We start from the raw sequence: 19,282 nt of genomic DNA, 5'->3' as shown, positions 1-19,282 counted from the left end.
TAAAAAAAATATGTACTCACTATACTTGGAACTTCATACCAGCTCATCTATAGAGCACCTTCTTAAAGACTATGTACCAATGTAAGGTTTTGTAAATTTCTAAACTGTTTTAAATGGGATATTATCTTTTGCAATAAACTTACATATTTTTCCTAGGTTTTAAGACTCCATTACTAGTTTGGGTTGATTTGGGTTATAAAATTTAAACTTAAGAAAAATGACTCAATGGTTCGAGTGACAAGGATAGTTTTCATTATAATCGCTTCTGTATGTTTCCCAGGAAAACAAATCAACAATGAACACATTTAGAACTTAGTGCCTCAATTATCACATGAAGCCCTACGTGTCCTAGGAGCAAAGGAGGCAGTTTAAATCAATGGAATAGTTCCTAGCTTCATTCAGATGGATATACTTTCCTGATTTTTTTATCATTATTGTGCCCATACAATATAATTTATTCAACATTTTTTTATTTTTCCTGTAATTTTCTTCCTTAAAAGACAGCTTTATATCACCACCATAAGGAAACCAATATGCTGTTCCAAAAATAGAAGATAAAATCAAAATAATTTTATTAAATTCTTGCTAAGATTTGAGTGTTGACGGTGTTAAGCCTGAGACCAGCTCTCTTTGTTAAAAAGGGAGATTAGCAAATATTTAACACATGCTAAAGCTACTTTAACACCAAACACATTTTCTACTTGACTAATTGGGATGTTTGAGAGGGAAATGAAAAGAAAACAACTTTCTCATCATGTGATTCAATTTTTTTTCCTTCATTGTCCATGAGCCAACTAAAGCCAGCTTGTTTACCAATTTAAGGTGGGAGGAGTCTTGGGCATAGAATCAGAAGTCTTGGGTTTGACAAAAGTCTGCCACCTTCTTTTTGCTAGGTGGCTTTGTGAAAGTTAACCTCTGTGAGCCTCTGACTCCTTTTCCTATAATACTGAACATAACCTTTGCCTTACAAGGGTGTCTGATACTTAAGTGAATGAAAATCCTGAGCACAATGTAGAGCACACAACAGGTGCTCAATAATTGTATATTCATTCATTTGCTGATTGAAGTAAATTGGGAGAGAAGTTGCAAGATGCCTTCATGGAGCTGCAGTGGGTTTTCAGAAACAAGCTTAAGATTTTCTCAGGGCAAAAAATGGTGTTGATAAGGAATGAACTCTTATTAAGACCAGAAACCATGACGGTGAATGTTCCCTGACAAAGTCCTCAGTGATCCAGAAGATCATGCAGGCATATCAAGCACAGCATAGAACTCTAAGAAATGAAAGATCCTTGTCAAGTATCTTGAGGTGAATCAAGTATCTTTGAGGTGTGGAATCAAGTATCCTTGAGATGAAAGACACTGCAAGACCTGGGTTCCTGCCATTTTAAGCATGAGGCAGTCAAGTAAGGCTACATGAGTCATCTGAGGGCTCACAGCAATAGCTCAGGGAAGTCATGCTGGAGCAATGTAGTGGTGGGAGTAATATGGGAAGTCTACTGGACACCATGACCCAGGGCAGTCCCAGGAATCACTGACACTAAATTTGAGACCCTTTCAGGCAGGTTCAACTGCCTCATTAGCTGAGCAGAGGCCTCAATATGGCCTTTGCTTGAAAAGGCTTTCATTTCAACCTGCTCAAGGCAAACTTGCTGTATACCAAAAACATATTTCTTTTTTTTAAGTCCCAAGAAACATAGATTTTTTAATGATCATTATGCTCATAAAGTATGGCTTGCAATAAAAAAAGCTGTGGGACGAATCCACACCCAACCAACACTGTATTTGGTGTAAACTATGTTTGACAAATTAATGCTCATAAGCCCTTTTGAAGTTTCATCTCAACTTCATCCCCGTCTTTCAACCAACTTACAGATTGAATTCCTATTGGTCACATCTATCACCACTACTCCGGAGGTTTCCCAAATATATGATTTCGGCCTGTCTCCTACAGGACCCTCAGTCCATGAAAAGTAAACCTAGAGCTTGTTTTTCTCACTGCCAGACTAAGCCAGGTGCCAAGATAAGTACGCCTCTCCTCCAATACTGCCATCCTGTTCCAAACCCCTCCTCTTAACTGGCCTCCACAAGTGTACTCCCTTTCCCTTCCAGCACATTCTCCACATTGCAAGCAAAAGCAATCACTGCAAAATTTAGATCTGACCCGTCACACTTTGGCTTCCTGGTAAAAAATTAGAAAGTAAGACCAGATCTGTCACTACAAACCCAAAAGGGCCCACCTGCCTCTCCCATGGAAGCGCCCATCTCAGGCACTTTCCCTGCCCGCTCTGCAGTCACATTGAGTCACCTTGGCTTCCTTGGACCCATTATGCTAACACATCCTTAAGGGTCTATGTAAACTTTTCCTTCTGCCTGGAATAATCCACACTATGTCATCCTCCCTGCCCTGTTTCCAGCTCTGTTGGGGCCTCCCAGGTAAGATTTTCTAAGACTACTACCACCACTGCCCTAGATCACATGAAATACCCTTCCTGTACACTCACCTGGCACCAGGGATCCCTCCATCAAAGTTCTTGACACAGTTGTCCTTGTACATACATTTGTGTCATTCCTCGATGACTGTGTTTCTCTCTCATAGCCTATAATCGTTTTAAGGCAGAATCCTGCTTATTTTTGCTTACCTTTGTATCTCTAGCACTTAGCACAATGGAACTGAAATATCTGTTGCAGCAATAAATTAATGAATGAATTGGATGCAGTGGACAGACATGAAAAAAAAAAATCATTCCCAGTTTTTTTCCTTGTCTATCAGTTCTCATATGGGGATGGTCCCACTGGAGTGTATAGGCTCTGTCTTTCCCCCAGGAACATTCATCCTTCTACCGACTAGCAAGTAAGTGCCCAGGGCTTGTAATTCTGTGGTCCACGTGGCACTCAGAACCCAGGAACATCAAGCCACTCTCATCCTACCCTCACTGCCAACCCCCTAACACCTTTATTCTGAATATTGACAGTCCGGCTTAACCTTGTTTCAGAACAAATTGCCATCATAATTAAATCCCAATGCATTTTGCACATTTTACCAAGATACTGCCTTACTGTATGAAAGAGAAAATTAGTTTTGAAATTAAAGCAGATTGTTAACTGTTTTCTCTATAATGTTTCCATTAAAATGCCAAAATTTATTACATGTGACCTAGTCCATTTTATACAAAATGCAATTTAAAGGAGACAGGGTCTGTCTAACTGAAGAAGCACGTTGGGCAGAGCATTTTGCCTTGGCTTAAACCACAACTAAAATGAAAAGACAATAAACATCACACCAAAGAATCATTTGTTCCAAAGCAAATAAAAGGTTTATTATCATGAATGGCCTCACCAATTCTCGGAATCCATAACTATATTATATTAAAATTCACTCAAATTAAACCAGTATTTTTTTTTCTCCTGGCAAAATCTCAATATGCATTTTTTTTAAATCATCAGCTAAACACAATGACCTCCCATTTGTGCTTGGACTTGGTTTCCCAGGTAGCTCATGCGATACTGTGATACCCTGGTTATGCTGACAGAAAAGGCTTCTTTCTCCTGAGCCAAATGGGCTGAATCATTTTAACTGTTGAAATCGAGAGTGGTTCACGTAACTCTTACACCAAGTACCCAAAGCCTGACTGAATCCAGTCCCACAAGCAGAAATCTCACATGGGTGATGGAGAAGAGGGGACATCATGAGATGTTGTCATTGTTTTTTGTTTGCTTGTTTGTTAGGATGGAAAACAATACGCTTTCTGTAGTTAGGGATCAAAGGGAGCAAATTCAAAGCCATGCAACAAACTTACCACTGACCAGACCGGATTTCCTGAAACAGATCTCTCTTTCCACTCTACGATCACATCCACCAGCACCAGGGAAACTTCTCAGATGAACCCCAGTCCATAATCACCTTTTTCCAACAGTTATTGATTCCCTTCTCTGTGCTGGTCAAGAAAATCACAGATGCAGCCCTTGCCTCGTACAGCTTATTATGGTCCAGTGAGCGGGGGAAGGGTTCTGACAATAAGCACGCAGCCTTTTCTGATTCACGCACCTGGATGTCATGCCCCAGCACCGCCCCCACCGCCCCCGCTTTTGACCCTCTTAATGCTGTCCTTGTTATTCTCTTGGGATGATTATTTGTCTTAAATTATAGTTATTTCTAATTCTCCCCTTGTTTCTTACCCCATTATAGTTGGTGTTCTGAGAGTAGGAACTGCTTTCCTCACCTTGTAAAGTCTTAAATACAGGAGGTCCTTGTTTAACTGAAATGAATGACTTTGCCATCATGAGCCCTTGTCTGTTCCATGCAGACCCCTGGACTGCACTGGTTTTCAAGGGCTACTCTCTCTTAAATTGTCCAGCTCCGTCAGATCTAGCCCCCTCCTGGCTGCCTGGGGATCTCCCTAAGACACACATCTGCCATTTCCTGGCTTGTATATCTCTAATAGCACCCTGCCACCATCCTAGAACATAACATTCCTCCCACAGCAAACAAGGGTCCTTACAATCTGACTCCAACCTAGTAGGCATTGCCAACTTCCCACTACTCTACTTCCCCCTGTGCCCGTCTCCTTGCCACCTTCCTAAAAAGTCAGAGGCTATTGCATATCAGTGACTTAGCCCTGTTGTTCCCTCTACCTAGGACATTGTTCCAATACCTATCTATCATGGGGAATAATCTCCATTTGGGGAAAACAAATGAATATTAGCCATATTACTACTAATTAGGATAATAAAGGCTCTAGTTTCTTGAAGTTAAAATGGGATGTTATTAAGTGCTTTCCTTCCATTCACTGATTTGTTTCAAGGTAGCTTACAATTACCCCCATTTTCCAGGAGAATAATTGAGGCTTGGAGGGATCTAAGTAATGTGTCCAAGTCTGTAAGTCTGAGGTGTTGAAGGTTGGAGTTCCTTCAAGGTCTGCCAAACTTGGGAGCTTGGGCTCTTACCTCCTATGGCAGACAGTGAGTTGCAATTGAAATGTCACCTCCTCTCTGTAACTTTTTCTGATCATCCCCCGCCCCTGCCATGGGATTAGTCACTCCGTCCTCCAAGTACTCGTGGCGCTTTGAACAGGCTGCTGCTTATATTATCTTGACATTTCTTTTGTCAATCTCTCATGCACATCTCCACCAGGGAGCAAAGTCCTGGGGGACAGAAATTGTCGTCTGCATCTCTAAAGCCTTTTAGGTGTTTATCACATTGCCCAAGATGCTGTAAATGCTTGATATATGTTTGTTGAATGAACTGGGAGAAAATAATGAAGATGAAAATGTTAAGGTCAAAAACGGTCCATGATAGAGAGACCAGAACAAGGCCAGGACTCCTGACTTCTGCTCCTAATTTTCTGCACAATTTTGAACAAGTACTTTCACCTCCACCCCCCACATCTGTCTTTAAAATGAAACCATCTGCCTTTCTGGCTTCACAGGCTGGTTAGAAGAAAAGTAAAATTATATACATGAAAATGCTTCACTAAGTTTGACTATCTCATTAATTCCTATTTTTAAAGAAATAGTGTTTGAGGGTTTTTTTCCTGATTATAAAAGGAAAGCAAAATCATTTTAGAAAAAGTGAAGCTACAGAAATGTACAAATCATGTGTCACTTAAGCAGAAGATAAGAACATAATTTTAGCTTCAGAGCAGGGCCCCCAGGCCTGACCTCTGGGAGATCCAGGGCCTCTGATGATGCCCACATGTCTCCCTCTCCCTGGCCTTTAGGGTCCCTGATGACTGTCTTGTTGTTAGGGTCCTCTGGTCCTTTCTCTATATTTAAGACATAGAATTTCCTCATGTTATTAAAAAATCATCATCAGTATTTAATGACTGCACAAATGCATCATTATATGAATGTAGCACAAATCTAGAAAAAGGGGATCTGATCTTGAAGGGTCATTTGACAGAACTGATTTCTTTGAGTCTCTTTAAAAGGCCAGTGCCCCAGACAGAAGAGCATGGACCGGACCGCTGTAGGGGAGGCCTGCTGCATTGGAGGTTGTGCCAACAGGGTTTCTCATGGGGCAGCTCCAGTCCCTCAACATTCCCACAGGAAAGGACCCTCTGTAATGGGATTTCTCCTTCTGGTCTGGGACTCAAGCCTTTGTACCAGACATATGGAGGCCAGTTTCATCTCAAGGAGGCTTTATTCACAGGCCCACTATAGCAATAGCTTAAAAATACTTCCCAAAGCCAGGAGAGATCCCCAGCCAGGGCCACAAAATAATTTGTCATCTGATCATAACACTTGCATCAAAGCGAGAGAAGACTCCAGCACTGAAGGAGAATAATAATGGCTCTTATTTACCAAAGACCTGCTAGGTGGTAAGCCCTGTGTTACGAGCTTTACACATACTTCTTTTTTTTTTTAAGATTTCTTAATTTTTATTTATTTGACAGAGAGAGAGACACAGCGAGAGAGGGAACACAGAGACACAGAGAGAGAGAGAGTGGGAGAGGGAGAAGCAGGCTTCCCGTGGAGCAGGGAGCCCGATGCAGGGCTTGATCCCAGGACCCTGGGATGATGACCTGAGATGAAGGCAGTTGCTTAACCGACTGAGCCACCCAGGTGCCCCTACACATACTTTTTTTTTTCAATACTCACTGTGGGATTGACAGGTAATAACTATTATTAACCCCATTTTAGTGAAGTGAAGAGACTTCCTAGCCCTGGAATAAGGCCTTCTCACTCCTTAAGAAAAGGAGGAACAGGTCCCAGCTAGCAAAATCCTTTCAAACTCCAACCTATGCCCCAACTCCACAACTCTTAAAAAGCAATGTTAGGCATGAGAGTGCTCAGTCAATGCCCAAACGACAGACATTCTGAAATTCTAAAGTTTCCAAAGTTCCCCAAGGACAAGAAAAGGCTGGCCTCTCTTCCAGTGCCAGATAATAGTACAGGAGATACAGTGAAGTCTTACCTTTAATAACACATTTAAAATAACTTGTTCAAAATCAGATCTGTCCAGATCCACTTACAGAAGCTAACAGACACTGAGATATTTGGAAGTAATTTCATCAGGATGATGACGTACCAGTCATGCATTTCCTAAGTACTCATCTTACAATTCCCAAACTCAGTCTCTGCCTCCCCGCCTCTGGGTACTGATAGGAAACATGCTGCTGGCCAGTGGAGGCCTCAGCTCACCTCCCTTGCAGAACCACAAGGCATGTGTCCCGGCGCCATGTGCAAGACTGTCATGGCGGCAGCAGCAACAGGCGTGTGCTTATTACCTATGAGCATTCTGTCCTCAGAGCAGAGGTCTGCTTGACTGGGCAGGCCAGGGAGGATGCAGTAGCTGTTTTAACAATTTCCCTTTAATTCCCATCTCTGTGGCTCATCATCAAACAGAAGGAAGGTTTGGAGAATGAAACCAGCTCTTTTTTATGCCCCAGCTCTAAAACTTTAATTTGTCTAAAAGAATTCTACCACACAGGGCTAGTAGATTATTTGGGAATTTTATATAGAAAAGCTTTATATGAAAGCTTGACATGAAACAAATCTTCTCGCATCTTATTTTTTAAATCAGAATTCTTTTAAAACTAGACATTAATCTGTACTTTCAATTAGTTTGTTCTTTCCATTCATTCACTCCCATGGCTTGGATAAACACCTGCCACCTGCCAAACCCTGGGCCTACAGAGAGGAACCCCAAAGATAATGGGATGCCATCCCTTTCCTCAAGAATCTTAGTCAACTGTGGAACAAAGATAGGTAAAGAGAAAATTCCTTTATGATATGATAATGCTGTAATTGAAAAATGGACAAAGAACAATGAGGTCACTGAAGAAAGATGATCTTGAGGAATGAGAGATTTCACAGACCATGAGATGGAGATAAGGCAAGAGATGCCGTTTCCTCTTACAAACCCCTAACCCTTCTTCTCCACCTTTTCAAATTTTTCATGCCATTGAAGAAATAGACCCAATTACATGAAGTCTACTTTAATAACTGACTTCTGCACATACATGTTATGGGTTCCTTGGAAGCTGAGATACTAATTCATTTTTTGCATATATATTTTAGGCCATGTACTCCTTGGTATGCAATTACCAAAATCCTTATTAAAACAAAGCCACCCACCCATAGGACATAAGCACCCTCTATATGACCAGATCAAGTGGCAACCAAGTTACCCCAAGCTAATGATGCCACCTTTTTTTTATCAAATGGAATTTCATGTCTCTTGTATAATGTTTATTCTCTTTCTTAACCTGACCCCCCGCCCCAACACATGCACACACATTTACTCCTTAATTTTTCTCAAGTTTTATCTCAGAAAAACAATGTCCCAGACATGAACAGTGAAATGCTTAAAATGGTGGCTTCGAATTCTGTAGACCTGGATTTGGATTCTATCTTCCTCCTTCTCAGGTGTGTGATGCTGGACAAGAGGCTTAAACCCTCTGATCACTGTTTCCTTTCTGAGAGGGGATCATAATTTTGGTCAACCTCACAGATTAAATGTGATAATATCCTCAAAGTGCCATCTCTGCCACACAGTAAGCACCCTCGAAATGTTCACTGTGATTATCACTGACATATGCATCCTCTGAAGAGAATGAATACACCCTCCCCCTAATTCTTTCCATTTGGTCCAGTTATTCAATAATAATTCTCTTTTCTCTCTTACCTTCCTAACCTAATCATGCCATAAGGGTGATAATAGTAATGCTTATATGCTAAGGAAAAGAAAGATGGTTTGTATGTAAATGAAATAAATAGCAGAAATCTTCCATTACTTCAGCAGGTATTAACTGAGGTCATCCTATATGCCAGGGACCCAGTGTTTCCTCTAAATGCAGAAGTGATGAAGACATTGTTCTGTAGTGCTAGGAAGAATGTTCTCACGACAGTATGATGAGTACATGAGGCAGGTTCAGTCTGAAGAGAGCAGAGGGGTCCCAACTTCCATGAGTGGAACATGGGTCAAGATGTGCCTCTGAGGCCAAGACATGAAGGAGAAAGAGGAGTTTTGAGGAGGTTTTGTAAAGAAGGGTAGGAGGAGTATATTCTAGACAGAGGGAACGTCATGCAAGTGCCATTTGGAATGGAATGCAAAGGAGAAAAGGAACATTCTGTAACTAACAGAGCAGTTCCATTGAGTTAGCACAAAAGTGGGAGGTAAAGAGTATGGGGGAAAGAGGCAGGCCATCATACTGGGCACACTGAAGGCCATAGTGAGCAGCTGGACCTTTATCTTTGGCCACTGTGGGCCCATTGATGCTCCTCACCAGAAAGTTCTACTTTATAAGACCTCATGGGCTACGATGTGAAAAATTCGAAAGGGACAAGAGTGGAGACAATGTGTCTTATTAGCAGCTGCAGCAGTGGCAGCAGTGAGAGATAGTCATGGCCAGACATGTGCTAGTGGCATTGGTGGCGGAGGGAGGCTTTGGATTTGAGAAGCTTTTAGACCTAGAACCTGGCAGTCTGCTCAAGAGCATGGGGGGACAAACTGCACACAGAAGGAGAAGGAGGTGTGAGATAATTTCACACCTCCATTCTAGCTTTGTCTTCCGTTAAACCTGGTGTTTCATAAGTACCAACACTCAAGGTTCTTGTTTTGATTTTACAGGTTCCCAGAATTGAGGAGATCAATCCTAAAGATATCATTGTCATTACAAAGCCACCAAAACCCAGTGCCATTTCAGAGGTTTCTGAAAGTTGCCACATAGGTCATCTCACCAGACTGCACAGTCTTGGTAGAGCAGCAGCTAGGGTGAAGGTGTTCATTATCACCTTTAGACTATTTGATGCCTAAAGAACGACTTAGGGTCTTCATAATGTAGGAGTACATGAAATGCTTAGAGGAGCTCTATAAACAGTTTTTGCCTGGGTTCAAATCCCAGTTTTTCCACTCACAAGTTATGTGACTAAAGGCAAGTTATACAACCTCTCTGTGCCTCAGTTACCTCATCTGTAAAATATGAGTACCTGAGGTGGGTTAAGAGGTAAGAAACATAAAGTGCTTAGTTCTCTGCCTGGAATATAGACTATTTGCTCAATAAGTGATAGTTTTATTAGAAATATTATTTGTTAACAAAGTGTTGGGTTGCTGAGTGAGGGTCATGAGTCAACCAATCGATTCTGGCTTGGAATCTCACACCCTCGTGTCCTGGACTGTACTTATGCCTGCTCTCCATGGGACGGGGATGGGTGGAGTTGGCACTAACTTTCGTGCTATGACCCCTGCCCAGGCATCCTGGAGTCTGTGAGCTCAAAGTTTGTCAGAGAGTGGTCATGTGGGTGGGCCATTTGCCATTTGGAAAGTGAAGTTAGAGCTTTGAAAGCCTGGCTCTTGGATGACTCAGGTGTTTTATGGAGTCTTCAGTGCTATTGTGAGGTGAAGCAGTGGAGGGTGGGATGATTTCCAGTTGTTTTTTTTCCCTTTTTGAACAAACTACTCTGAATTTCCAGAGCTGGCATGATGTCAACTACATTTACCTTTATTTAATCACTCAATAGACTCCTCTGCAAAAACCGGGGTAATTAGGCCCAAAATATATCACCCAGAGGCTTATTTTAATTACTGGAAATAAGAGCTAGATCCCAATTTCAACAAAATTACCAGATTGTTTCCCTTCCAAGATTTTCTGGCAGTGTTTAAGTTCCCTGGTTGATTCTCTCTATGAGATTGTCCATCCTCAGCACTAAGGAGGCCAGATACAGGGGACAGCCTTCTGTAGAGAAGTCAGCAGCAGGATGCACTGGCCAGGGAAGGTTCCCTGAGACAACACCCCTCAGATCCACAAATGAGTCTGGAAAGTTTTCCTCGCACTGCTCCAAGACCAATGGGAGAACGCAAGAGACACATGCTCAGATGTCGGACATCCCCAGTTTGCATCCCACCTTGCCACTAGCTGTGTGACTTTGGCCATGATACTTTCATCCTCTGGGGCTCAGTCAGTCTACTCTCCCAAACCATGGGACATGTGATGATAATTACCCATGAGGACTCAAAGATGTGCTCCATCACACAGTTGGGATTTAGAATCCAACTTGTTTTTAATATCTCTGAAGATTACAATCAATGCAATGATAAGCCACTGTGTCACAGTTTAATTGGTAGCAGATTCTCTTTCTTATGGGCACATAAAATCATGGTGCTTATTTGATAAAATATGACATGTAGCACATAGAAACCATTCCCTGGTAAAATGTTAAGTTCTCAGATTATTGTGTTGTGTTTTTTTTTTTTTTCCATTGCTCTTCTGCTCTTATACCACAACCTTCTTAAAAGAACCAGATATATGTGGAAGAGAATACTGGTTCTACAAGAGCTTTTGGACTGGGCCAGAAAAACACCAATGATTTTGGTCAATATGTAATATTTGCAAGTACCTTGCATACATCAGTTTTCTAAGCTTATGCTTATGACAGACATTCCTAATCATTACTCCTTTCCCTGAGCTAAGATGTAGCCTCTGAGTCTTTCTCGGTGTAGTACTACAGACCGCTATTACCAACCCACCAGAGTTGGCCCATGAAGAAAAATCTGTTTTATGTCTCTGACTCAGGATCTTGGAAGATGGAAAAAGAGAATAGGCATTGGCCAAATCAGAAAACTTAGATATATGAAAAAGATCTAAAAAATGATAGAGTTCATCGCACAGAAGAAACCAAAGTCTAAAAGGGTGACATTGGCATAAAATCATAGAGCCAACTCTGCAGAACAAGTATGGAAAATTTCTCCTGTTCACTCTTAAAGACAGAGAATAACTGATGGTTGCCGGAGGGGAGATGGGTAAGGGGATGGGCGAAATAGATAAATGGAATTAAGAGTACACTTACCTTGATGAGCACTGAGAAATGTGTGGAATTGTTGAATCACTGTATTGTATACCAGAAACTAATGTAACAAACACTGTATTTAATTATACTCAAATAAAAAAATATTCTCCCATTCTCTTACCCAAAATGTCCTTTCTACCAAACCATGCTGCCTTTCTCAGCCTCAAAGCCCTCGGTAACTTTAGTAAATAAATGTATATCTGATTGATTAGACTCTGACAAAGAAAAGAGAGGGCAGCAGTCATGTAAAAGTTTTTTTACTTTTTGTTTTTGTAAATTTTCCTTCTGCTCATTTGTCATCATCAACACTTCATTGTTTAGGCAAGCAATTTACAGAAAAAATCAGGAATGGTTATTTTCAGCAAATGATAATTACACTGTGCTGTGCACAAGAAGCGATCCATCCTAGCCCTGTGGTTCCTGTAATTTTAATAGCTAACACCTTTTATCATAATGTTCCTGCTCCTACTAATAAAAAAAAGAAGTCACTATTTAATCCCACGTAATGACGTGCCAACAACCAGCCACCCCACATCCAATCGAGGCCTTCTCAGGATTTCAGAAGTATTAGACATGTCTGGTGTTTGTTATAAATACTGATTGTTTAATATTCCCAGGCAATGGAAACTGACCAATAAAAATTATATATGGAAAATTAAAAGTGATGGTTGGAATGGGGCTCTCTCCTTCTTGTCAAACTTCAATTTGAAATTAAATTGGGGCCTTCAGCAATAAGACAGGGACTCATGACCTCTGAGTAATTACTTTCCAACTTCATTTTCTTTAATTTGGAGGAGATATTTCTATTCCAAGAAGTGCTGGAAAGGACTATTTTGTGAAAATGAAGCTACATCTTAAGAAAAACCTGGTTATTCCTTCCTTCTAGTTCAGGCACGTTCCTTATGCTAAGGTGTGTTTCTACACACCTCCAGTACTCCCCACACAGCACTCTTGTAATTACACCAACAAACTCAAGAGTCACTGAGACTGATGACACAGCTTGCAACTTAGAACCTCTGCAAGGCTCCTGGAATCAGCCCAGGGGACAGGAAAAGTATGAACAGACAATTCCTTATATTGCTCCCATACTACCTGAGATATGGGGTCCTGATAATTAGAGAAAACATACTTTGAAGAACGAAAAGCATTCCAACCCCAGAGAAAGGCATATACAAATACATGAAGGTATGGAATAACACAGTATTTCTAGGGATTATTTCACTCATTCATTTGCTTAACAAACATTTATTGAGTACCCATGGTATGCCAGGCACACTGCTGGAAGCTGAAGATAAAAGAGTGAGTAAAACATGGTCCCTGCCCTCAAGGGCATCCACAGAATGTAGGGAGGCTGGAACACAGAGACAGAAAATCACCTTACAACGGACTAAGTACAATGAGCCCAATGACTGAAAGTGTACAGGGGCTCTGAGGGCAAATTGGGGGGGGGCAGGTGCAGAGGGACTGAAGCCAGATGTGCAGAAAACAGCAGGATTTAGTGGGAGCCTAGAAGGACAGGCAGGTGAGTAAGAGGGAGCAGTCAAGGGCAGCTCCTAGAGTTCTAGGAGGTCAGTACCATAAACTGAGGTCCTAAATGAAGAGAGAGTGTGGAGCAGGCTCCAGGGGGCTGGTGATGAGCTGTGTTTGGGACACAGTGAGTCTGAGGTATTTGAGAGACATCCCATCGAAGGAGGTCATGGTTTCCTTGAGGACACAGACCATGCCTGACTCATTTTTGAGTCTTTATGCTAAGTATATAAGAGGTTCTCATAAAATAGTGAATGAATAAATAAATGAATATTATGTACAAGAAACACATGTGCAAATGCTTTTCACATGTTATTTCATTTAATTCCCACAGGAACTCTATGAGGAAGGTCTATTATTACCCCATTTTATAGATAAGTCCAAGCCTTAAAAGTTCTGTGGTATAAGGGAGGAGCTAGTATGGTAAGTTCAGAGATAGAAATGTCTCAAAAAAAAAAAAAAAAAAAAGAAAGAAAGAAAGAAAAGGAGAGAGTACACAGAAACATCATTAGTCTCCAGAGAAATGCAAATTAAAACCACAATGAGACACCACTAGAATTGTTATAAATCCACTAAAATTGTTAAAATCCAAAAGACTGACAATACTAAGTATTGGTGAGGATGTAGATAAACTAGAACCCTCATAGTGCTTATGGGAATATAAAATGGCCACTATAGAAAACAGCTTGGTACTTCCTTATAAAGTTAGACATATGCTTCCCATATGTCCTAGCAATTCCACTTCTAGATTTCTACACAAGAGAAATTAAAATATGTTCACACAAAAATTTTATGTGACTACTCAGAGCAATGTTATTTCTAATAGCCAAAAGTTGGAAACAATTCAAATGTCTATCAACTAGAGAATGGATAAACAAAGTGTGCCATATTCATACAGTGTAATACTATTCAGCAATAAAAAGGAATTCAGTACTGATATACCTTAAAATTTGGATGAACTTCAAAAACATTATGCTAAGGAAAGAAGCCAGACACAAAAGACACTGAATTGTATAATTTCACTTACATGATATTTCCAAAAAAAGGCAATCTACAGAGAAGAGAGTAGAAGAGTGGTTGCTCAGAGCTGGAGTAGGGGTGGAGGAGTAGGGGTGGGATGCAGACAGACAGCAAATGGAACTTTCGGCAATGAAGGAAGTGTTAGCAACTGAGTTATGGTCATGGTTGTACCACTACACATTTACTGAAACTCATCAAACTGAATACTTACAATGGTTAAATTTTAAAGCATGTAAATTTCACTCCAATAAAACTAAAAGCAAGCAAGCAAAGGAAGAAAAAGAGCTGTGTGATTTAGAAGAGGTAGGGAGTTCCCGACCAGGTTGGTGAGATTTGAGCAGCATCCTAAGGGATGCATTTGTGCTGGACCTTGAAGACTAGGTAGGATTTCAACAGATTGAGACGGCATACTAAGGAATTCCAGACAAAGAAAGCAGCATGAGTTAGAAAATGCCAGGCATGTTTGGGTAATATCCAGACATCCATTTTGGCTGAATATCTGGATCGAGAAAAGTAGATGAAAAAGCTGAGAAATGTGGTTATGGCCAGATCACAGAAGCTGAGAATGGTTGTAAGACTTAATTTGGTAGAGAGTGGGGACCCACAGAACATTCCAGAGTACAGGAGTGTCCTGGCAAAGATTAATGCGGCAGCAATGAGGAATGTGTGTTGGAAGGGTGAGAGAGGATCAAATGAAAGGCTCAGACAATGGTCCGTAGTGAATGAGGGCCAAACTAGGCCCACTTGCCTATGTCGATAATGCAAAGGAACAGAGAGACGCATTGTACCAGATAGAAAAGAAAATAGTAAGACACCAGTTATTTGGCACTTCCTATGATCCAGGCACTGTTTTAAAGGATGAGTGTTCTAAAGGACAGACAGAGAGTTAAGACCTGCTATATACAGAATGAGTCAAATGGATTGATGATCATCTTTAGGTCTGGCTCCAAAGAAAGGGAATAAAGATTAGGGAGGTCATAAAATGCTTATCTAAGGAGTGTTATGGAAACCACAGATATGGAAGCTTGTAACTGAATAAGGAATGGTGATACTTCTAAGGTGGAAGGATAGTAAGTGAGACAAATGACAAAGACCAATTTACATGGCTACCTACCCCAGGAAGGCAGGAGCACCTGACCTGCTGGCACTCTCTATGGATGTCAACACTGCTTTAAATGCACACAGTATACATTAAGTAAACATGTATTGACATGACTGAACAGAACCAAATGGGTCTAAAGAAAATTGTTACACTCCGCTGCTTCTCAGGATCAAATCCTTGCCCACCTACTTTTAAAATAATCTCAGCACCTTATGTTCTGTATCCATGAAGTGGGACTATAGCGTATGAACAATCAACATCCCAAACCTAGCTGAGATCCCAAACTGGCTTCCTGAAAGCTGAATCCAGCTGTTTGGGGCTCAGAGAATGTTTATAAATATATTTTTTATTAGCTGCCAACACTTAAATATCAGGAAATTTCACATTTTCAGTTTCTCTTGAGAAGTTGGGAGTTCTGGCAACTGTATGGCCCAATTCCACATGGTGTGAAATCATAGCTGAGAAGCGCTTGTCCTCATTAAATATTAGAGTCCCTGTCTGGTGCACTTCATTCATTCATTCATTTGCTCATTCATTCAACAAATATTTATCAAGTACATACTATATGCAGGGCGATATTGTAGGGTTTGGAAATACAAATGAATGAAACAGATGAAATCCTTACATTCTGGAGCTCATTTTCTCACAAGCAGAGCCAGACAATCAATCAATCGAGGGCTATATATATATATATTTCAGGTGGTGATAAGTTCTAAGAAACATAAAGAAGTAAGGTGCAGAGATGGAAAGAGGATGGTGAGGTGCTGGGTATTAAAGACAGGGTAATCAGGACAGGGAAGCCTCTCTAATTAGGTGACACCTGAGCCAAGATCAGATTTACATGAGGAAACAAGCCCTCAGACCTGAGGCAGAGATAGGTCAAGCTTAGGCAACAGTAAATACAATCATGTTTTAGGTGTAAGAGACAAGAATCAGAGAGCACTTCAGGCCCTAGCAATAGTTTGGATTTTATTTTGAGTGAGATGGGAAATCAATAGTGAGTTTGAGCAGAGGAGTGACATAGTCGAACATACTCATTTACGTTGGTGACTGGCCCCTGTAAGAATCATTTTTGGCCCATGGTTTAAAGCAAGATGGGCAAAGGTTAAAGAGTTAGAGATGGGCTCTGTCTGGAGAGGGAAAATAATCTGACTATGAGGCAGGAATCTCCCGATCTTTAGAATACAGCCTTCGTACAAAAGACTAACCCCAAACTTAGCAGTGACTTGAATTAACTAATGTCTGTGGGCAGAGTTAACATACAGTGAATCCACTTAGAAAACCAAGCTCACAGGACCCTAAGACTGGGCATTGCTTGACTCTAGTCCAAAAGGAAAGGCTCCTGGTGGATGTGAATGGGGAACATTCTGCCTGGCCCACTTACAAAAACTTCCTTAGTCTTCCATCTTTACCAGCGACATTCCATCCCCACTGATACACTCAACTTGGTGGACAAGTCTTAAGCCTTGTTTTATTTCATCAACTTTGAGTTAACTCTCATGTTATCCCAACTCAGATAAGAAAAATCTAACCGTTGCACTCCAAAACACAGTAGCGATTGGTGCTAGGTGTTCAACATGACCTGGTGTTCCAGAAAATCCATTCCTTGACCCTGAGCAGTTTGAAATGTTTGACAAGAGGAAGAGATCTACTCACAATCAGAACATGATCCCGTCCCATTGTGATGACTGTCCGGTTCACTGTTCGAAGAAGCTGGACCATGATTTCTTGGATATGGTGGTAGGTGAAGGCCTGAAACACACAATCAGAGACATCTGTGTGACAACCAGACATTGTATCTGCACATCTCTTCCAAAGGACATACAACAGCAGTCAGACACGGTGATCACCAAGATCTCCACCACCCGTGCCAACACCAGTACCACCATCATCATCATTATAGTCATTATCATCGTATCCCCATGGCCATCACCACCTGGCACTGGCACCAGGAATTTCACTAAATTTCACTAAATTTTACTAAATATAAGGCAAAGATTAAGAGCTTAACTCTGGAATCAGAAACTGTTGTTTTAGAATACTAACTGCAGAATTATTGTGCTATTGGCTACTTCTCTGAAGTTTGGTTTCTTCATTGGTGTAACAATCAGAATCTAACCTGGAATAAGGAGGGAATTTACTGCAGGTTATATGGGTGATGAAAAAGCTGAGTCACAAAACAAAATAACCTAGGCATTAGCAATAGAAGGAAGTCACTATCACCACTGAGCTTAAGGGACAAATAGAGGAGGAAATGTTTCTGGAGTCCAGGACTGGCCTTATGTGATGGAAACTATAACCATGGGAGAGCTTATACAGTAGAAGCTGTGTTATCTATCTTGGGGGAAATCCATGGTGAGTTATTGTAACATTTGTAGGGCACTTTCAATACAAATCACTGAACCTTGGGTAGAACTTAACCGATGCTTTTTGAGCATTTGCTATGATGCGCAAGGGTTTCAGGAATATTTACAATGCAGATTCACTACATTCTCAAATCCTTTCACCAGCATACCCTTAAGGCACAGAGTTTTATCTATGCACATCTGGGAGGGTGGTCATGGCCAAGTGCAAAGGCCTTGGGATTTTTTTTTTTTACTTTTTTTTTTATTTTATTATGTTAATCACCATACATTACATCATTAGTTTTTGATGTAGTGTTCCATGATTCATTGTTTGCATATAACACCCAGTGCTCCATTCAATGCGTGCCCTCTTTAATACCCATCACCAGGCTAACCCATCCCCCCATCCCCCTCCCCTTTAGAACCCTCAGTTTGTTTCTCAGAGTCCATCGTCTCTCATGGTTCGTGTCTCCCTCCGATTTCCCCCCCTTCATTTTTCCCTTCCTACTGTCTTCTTTTTTTTTAACATATAATGTATTATTTGTTTCAGAGGTACAGGTCTGTGATTCATCAGTCTTACACAATTCACAGTGCTCACCACAGCACATACACTCCCCAATGTCTATCACCCAGCCACCCCATCCCTCCCACCCCCCCCCCACTTCAGCAACCCTCAGTTTGTTTCCTGAGATTAAGAATTCCTCATATCAGTGAGATCACATGACACATGTCTTTCTCTGATTGACTTATTTCACTCAGCATAATACCCTCCAGTTCCATTCACATCATTGCAAATGGCAAGATTTCATTCCTTTTGATGGCTGCATAATATTGCATTGTATATATATACCACATCTTCTTTATCCATTCATCTGTCGATGGACGTCTTGGCTCTCTCCATAGTTTAGGCCTTGGGATTTTAAGATCAGCAGCTCTAGGTCTGACAGGTTCCAACTCTGCCCTTACCAGCTGTGTGCTCTCACTTATAACTTAACCTCCCTGAGCTTTAATTTTGTCATCTACAAACTATGGAAGATTCTCTCACTAGTCTTTCGAGGTTGATGTGGACTTAAAAGTGACACATGTAATTCTGGGACAATGCACTTGCCTAATTACACAGTAGGAGATTCTGTGGGTCTGAGAACTAGCCTGGGCATCAGTAACTTCTGAATTTTATGCGGGTTATTCTGATGGCTGAAAACCATGACACAACACACTGTGAAGGTCTGGAAATGGAAGCTGGAATTTGGGAACAGCCTGTGTCTCCAGGGCCCAGACAAAGCCTGACATAAACAAAATGCTTAAGAAACGGTGGCTAAAAAAGGGGATAACTACTCATACTCATTCATAAGCACCTCATTAAACATTGCTGCGTTCAACTCAACTGTAGTTTGTCTCTTAATGTAACCGGTGAAAGGAAAATAGATTCAGAGTTGGGGGAGGCTGAAAGAGAGGAAAGAAAGAAAGAAAGAAAGAAAGAAAGAAAGAAAGAAAGAAAGAA

At 41.1% G+C, this 19,282-nt stretch overlaps 1 protein-coding gene across 1 annotated transcript in view; it reads right to left on the bottom strand.

Moving 5' to 3' along the window:
- The window catches only part of DOCK2 (dedicator of cytokinesis 2), a 418,491-nt gene that overhangs the window by 212,169 nt on the left and 187,040 nt on the right, over positions 1 to 19,282 (bottom strand). The window contains exon 27 of the mRNA XM_035014007.1: positions 17,093 to 17,188. Within this exon, the coding sequence (XP_034869898.1) occupies positions 17,093 to 17,188 (96 nt within the window). The remainder of the gene's footprint in view (positions 1 to 17,092; positions 17,189 to 19,282) is intronic.

This window comes from Mirounga leonina, unplaced genomic scaffold (assembly GCF_011800145.1).
Source record: "Mirounga leonina isolate KUSES-001 unplaced genomic scaffold, KU_Mleo_1.0 Mir_104, whole genome shotgun sequence".
Classification (NCBI taxonomy): domain Eukaryota; kingdom Metazoa; phylum Chordata; class Mammalia; order Carnivora; family Phocidae; genus Mirounga; species Mirounga leonina.
This window is presented reverse-complemented; position numbering and strand designations above follow the sequence as displayed.